Raw genomic sequence first — 5,988 nt, 5'->3', positions numbered from 1 at the left:
TTGTTGTTGTTGTTGTTGATGATGATGATAATGATGATGATTATGATGATGATGGTGGTGGTGGTGGTGGTGGTGGTGGTGGTGGTGGTGGTGATGATGATGATGATGATGATGTGTTACATTTAGAATGTCTCTTTTATGTTGATGATCATTAATTTATAAACAATTCTGCCTGTCCTTCCTCAGTTAATCTATACGTTATACTTTTAAAAATACAGAACACAATTTTTGAATTTCAAATTGCTAACATAAAGACCGAAATCATGAAAGTTGTCTTAAAAAAATTACAATCTAGCAAGTGCGGACAAAAATGTTAGATTAACCTCTCTTTGATGTAGCTTTGTTTTCGAATGTCATTATAATAATATATGATCATTGTTGTAACTGTGTGAGAAATTAATTCCTAGTAATTTAGACTTGCAGCAGTTCTTTATCGACAAAAGAATTCAGCGAAATCTTACGTATATAAGAAAAAATTATAAAGAAACGCCCATCCCTTCAAGAAAAAGAAACACGAAGACATTGTCTGCCAAGAGGTACTAGATTGACGGTGTGAATTAAAGATTGGCTCTTACAATATGATTGTATTATTTGCATTGAACTACACAGTACAATATTATAATCGGGGTATTTATTAGTATTTATTAATTTATATCATTTGGGGCAGTTCTATGTGTCAAATACAATAAACACTATTTTCATGGACATTTTTAATAAACTCATATTTGCTACGTTTTATTAGATTTTCTGCATATAAAAATAATGTTTTGCATTATTTAGAAACATGTATTTATTGATTCAATATATTTCTCACTCTGTGAAATTTTTAGGGGTCATGCTAGTTATAAATAATACACAAAACTGAAACAAATGTATGAGTTTAAACTCTAAATGCTGACGTAATATTTGTAAATATTTATAACTACAATTATACAGAGTTAAGTATTTACCCGGATAGAAATAACTAAATAAGCCATTTAGCCAACAGATAATTTGTGGTTTTATTTTTGCTTGATGTCTTATTGACCTTATAAATATTATCATAGAAAATTTAAATCTGATCAGGTCTTCTGATGCGCAAATTTGAGAAAATTACAGACACAAAGTTTGGCTGAACTATGAATGACATAATAAATAATGTAAATTAGTCAGTAACATTGGATAATTTTGAACACAAATTCGATTTCGACCAAAGAGATAATATAACGTTAAACATATAAACTAAATATGCTCGTTGGCCTTTCGTTAAAAACAGTCATTTATTTTTTGCTTGTAACAATGTCATGGAAAAAAATAAATATTTCAAAAAGAAAAATAACAAAGACAAGTATATATAGAGCCACACTTTATTTTACAATATTAGCAATTACAAAAAAATCGAGATGTGTGTCTTCATCGTTCGTTTTCTTCTTCATTTTAAAGAGGTCGAAGTTCTAAAAATTAGACAAAAGTCTGAAAAATAAGTGAAATATAAACATTCACGGAATAATTTATTACGGCAAGCACCACACACACATACATAAGAAGATTAACAGTCTATGATTTTCAAAACATAAAATTAAATATATTAAATATAGTAAATTGTTAATATATAAATATATTAAATTCATAATATGCAAATATATTAAATTGATGCAATGAATATTTTTGGCCATCATTCAGTAATATCTGTATGTGCGTTATTTGCAAGTTATATACAATCCGAATAAATTTTATTGTTGTTAATAGTAATAGTGTTATTAGCATTAATAGGAGTGTTTCTTTTCTTTACATTTGGTATTATTCAATATTCAATCTTCGTAAAAGGCAACGCTTTCAAGATATTTTTTTAAAAGTTATTCTTTGCATTGACACATATTAAAACTCACATATAATTGATATATAAACAACTTAGCATGTCTATATATTATGTATTAAGAATCCTATCCTAATAGTAGTTAAGTAACCTTTTATGAATTTTGACATGAGTTACACTGAATGCATGATAATAATCACGATATGCAAAACAATAATTCTAAGAGTTGAATCAAAGATGGCTGACATGCAAATTTTAAGACAAACGATACAGACAAAACAGATTCAGAATGACGTCACTTTTTTCAAACATGACGAAACAATGGTTTTCAAATCAGTCTCCTCATGGAAGCCGTCCCTTGGGAGACATCGCCAATAATCTAGAAAACCTTATGTCGTCATTCATTTAAGTTTATTTAATATGCGAACTAAATACCGAAATAATTAGCTGATAGAAAATAATTTAAAAAAATATTCTGGGTTAATCCTTTGCAAATAAAACTCTAAATGAAACTGTCAGCGAACGACTACTTGTATTAATATTTGCATGTATATGTATAAAGAACTAATTGTTATGGAAAATATTACACACACACACACACACACATATATATATACTTATATATATACATATATATATATAAAATTACGTATATATGTATATGTATATTAATATACGTATCAATGTTATCACTTACCGATTTGATATTGAAAGATATCCATCAGTAAATCATGTTCAATAATATCCGAAGGCTCCAACTGGATGATGCAAAGTATGACTGTAAGAAGTAGCGGATGGGTATCCAAAACCATAACCTGGGAAACCAAATCCAGCATATCCGACTGGGTGGTGGACTGCGCTTACAGAAGTAGCAGCAGGATAACCATAAGCGCCGAATCCATAACCACCAAATAAACCGTATCCGTATGGAGCATGATGAGTTGTATGGCTATAGGAAGTAGCTGCTGGGTAGTGATACCCAGCACCATACAAACCATAACCCAAGCCAGCATATCCAACTGGGTGATGAACTGTGCTTACAGTAGAAGCGGCAGCTGGGTAACCATAGACGCCAAGTCCATATCCACCATAAAGACCACCGTACGCGTATGGAGCATGGTGGGTTGTCTTTTTATATGTTGTAGCGGTCGCCCCCAATAAACCTATTTATAAGAAATATATTTACATGTTAATGTTTATGTATCTGAAAACGAAGTATATTCAAAACGACGTTGAAATTATTAACACAAAAGAAGACAACTCAGAATAAGATGCAAATATTACTACACTTCACGGAAGAAATGAGTAAATCCTCAATATTCTAATTATATGGATAATTATCGGCTGAATACTTATGTTTCCATTTTAAAAAATTCATTTTGTATATCTGAGAGCTGTACATTACGATTTGTGAAGATGAAAATCTTGTCATTGCTGTTTTCAACAATAAAAGGGCACTTGTATTTTCAATACAGAAAAGAGCAAATTGGATTACTGTTTTTCCTTCGCTTACCTTAAAACAGATTTTCTTTTTTATATTTAAGGTTAACGTGAAATAGTCATGTATTAGAACAGTACTTCAATGAAAGAAAACGCTTTGACATCCGACTATTTTATTTATTAAATGCACTTGGATTTATATTGTATTTTTTCGTCCTATAAATGTAAGTTATGGTGTTTTTTGTCTTCTTAACTTGATGAAACAGGTACAGATCATTTTTTTTTCTTATCGAAACATAAGTTGTTAATAGTAAACGAATATAATGTAATATCATCGAATATTGAAAGTTTATTACTATTCCCATAAGTATTAGGATATTGTATGTTGTTAAAAGATTGCACCTTGATGTTTTAAATGAGAAAACAGTGTGTGCGCAAAATAATATTCAATTATTGACGCAATAAAATCAAATTGTAGTACAGCATTAATAAATAGTAACTCGATTTCTTGCAGGTACAATATTTTAATTGTATCTATTATATATTTCACTACTGATTTATTTGCATAAATTATTTGGATAACTTTGAAAATTCATACGTGACCATTTTTGCAATTTTATAAAATGGTGATGATGCTTACCCGGGAGAACGGCAGATGCAAAGTTGCTGAAAGCAATCACTGAAAAAGAGAAACGGATAAAATTATCAATTATCAATTCATTGATTCATTCATATATTAATTGTAAAGCTACTTTTTATTTAAAGCTGTATATATTGGTTGTATAAAGTTAAAAATGTACTTGTTCGAGGTGCCAAATCCTTATTTAATAGTGTATTATTGGAACAACAAATCAAACAATTTAATAGAGATGGACAAATTCTATGTGAATATGTTGTGACAACATATAATAATAAATATATAGTAATAATAATAGTAGTAATTGTAATCATGATAATTATAACACCAACAACACCAATAATAATAATAATAATAATAATAATAATAATAATAATAATAATAAAGTTAAGTTAATACCAATAACAGTATGGGCACTGGAAACAATCCTGAAAAACTTTGAAAAACAAGAACGGTAGAGAAGAGAGTCAGGTCGGTACTAAGAAGACAACGGCTATCAATAATGAAAACGACTGAAATATTAAGAAATATCCTTTCTTAAAATAAGCGAGGATTAATATGCATGAAATATATGAACTAATCGGATATATAGAAACAAGAAATTGCAATAGAAGTAAAAGAATAGAATTAAGACTGTAAGAGACACACACAAAAATACCGGCATCAACTGGCATAACACAAAATAGTGAATATAATAACACCATGAAACGAACAGATCTGATAAAAAGTATGGGGATTTTGCAGTCAAGAAAACAAAACGGCAAAAGCAGTCAAAAACAAAGATAAGAGAACTTACACTTCTACCTCCCTGGATATGTTTTGTGTGTGTTTAGCGTATGTTCGAAAAAATATACTGCCAAGTGTGTAAGTTAAACTGACAAGAACATGGTCAACAAGAACTTTCTCTCTTTGGAATGTCAGTAATGGCAGGAATCCCGACCAATAAGCAAAATACTGATATTTATCAACATATTAAGTGTCGTTGTGAGATTTATTGCGTAAATTTCTATCATTATTTTATCTTATTTTCATAATTTAAGCGACTATTGAGACTTCTGTTGTCCACCTTATCGTCAATGTAACTTATCAACTCTGCACAGTTTGTGTTTCGAATTCAAGAGATGATTTAAAATATGTTTAACCAAACAAAACTAATCGATGTAGGTAAATAATTAAATTATCTTGCCTTTGGTAACACTTTTTTATTATAAAGTTGTTTTAATCACTATTGCATGATTAGGGTCGGACAATACAGGGTTTTGTGTATACTAACGTAAAAAAGGAACCAGCATTGATACCCCAGATATTTACTGGGGTCTGACGTAAATAGTCAGATAAAGGAATAATGTGAATTCGGTCAAGCGAAGAACATAACGAGAGAAAGAGACGAGTCAAACAAACGCGTGTGGGATCGCATTTCGTCGCAAATCCATCAATCCCATTTTCCCTCTCTCTTGTTCCGAGTCACTTGTCACAAGCTGCAAATTGAAATGTCAAAATAAAGGCAGTTTTTTTTTAAGTGAATGAGTCATTAATAAAAATATACATCAGTACATATTTTAAAAAGTGCAGTCTAAAGTTATACGTACATTTCTCTAAAATTTATTACAACTATACTATTTCGTTTTATTGTATATATTGACAAACTGCCTAAGGAAATAATATCTTAGAACAGCGACCCTTCCTGAAATTGAATTGGCATAAACCTAGGCACCGCCAAAAATGGCCGCAAAATCAAGTTGTTGTTGTTTTTTAAAACTAAATTACATTTATTAAAATCCATTATTTCTGAGTAACTTTTTTTTTCCAGAAAGATAAAACCCTGAATTTTATCATATAGAAAACAGAATAATGTCAAACTTTTTCTACTATTTTTAATTCAATTTTAAATGTTAAATTTTCCCAAAAAGTTAACAATTGTTATTTTTTGTCTTGCACAAAAAACGTACTTAAATATTTAAAAAAAAGGGTTTTTGAAATAATTTATTTATTCATTTATTGTCTAACTAAGATTTAGGATGATTTTCTAAGAGAATATGCAAAAATATTATAATATAAGTACCTGAATTTCAAATAATTCCACTTATTCATATATGTAACCAGATATTTCGCGTCG

At 29.5% G+C, this 5,988-nt stretch overlaps 1 protein-coding gene across 2 annotated transcripts in view; it reads right to left on the bottom strand.

Annotated features, from left to right (window-relative positions):
* Nucleotides 1-1,332: 1,332 nt before the first annotated feature.
* The window catches only part of LOC145297529 (uncharacterized), an 11,868-nt gene continuing 7,212 nt past the window's right edge, over nt 1,333-5,988 (bottom strand). Inside the window, exons 3-5 of one of the 2 annotated variants that reach the window (XM_080143502.1) lie at nt 3,876-3,914; nt 2,493-2,958; nt 1,333-1,452 (exon numbers count right to left, since the gene is read on the bottom strand). In XM_080143502.1, coding sequence (XP_079999628.1) covers nt 2,531-2,958; nt 3,876-3,914 — 467 coding nt within the window. In that variant the 3' untranslated portion in view covers nt 1,333-1,452; nt 2,493-2,530. The remainder of the gene's footprint in view (nt 1,453-2,492; nt 2,959-3,875; nt 3,915-5,988) is intronic. The other variant, XM_080143593.1, reaches the window with a different exon arrangement.

The sequence above is a fragment of the Euprymna scolopes genome, chromosome 1, assembly GCF_053919585.1.
Source record: "Euprymna scolopes isolate OS-2025 chromosome 1, ASM5391958v1, whole genome shotgun sequence".
NCBI lineage: Eukaryota > Metazoa > Mollusca > Cephalopoda > Sepiida > Sepiolidae > Euprymna > Euprymna scolopes.
Note: the sequence above shows the minus strand (reverse complement) of the source record. Positions and strands in the feature narration are given on the sequence as shown.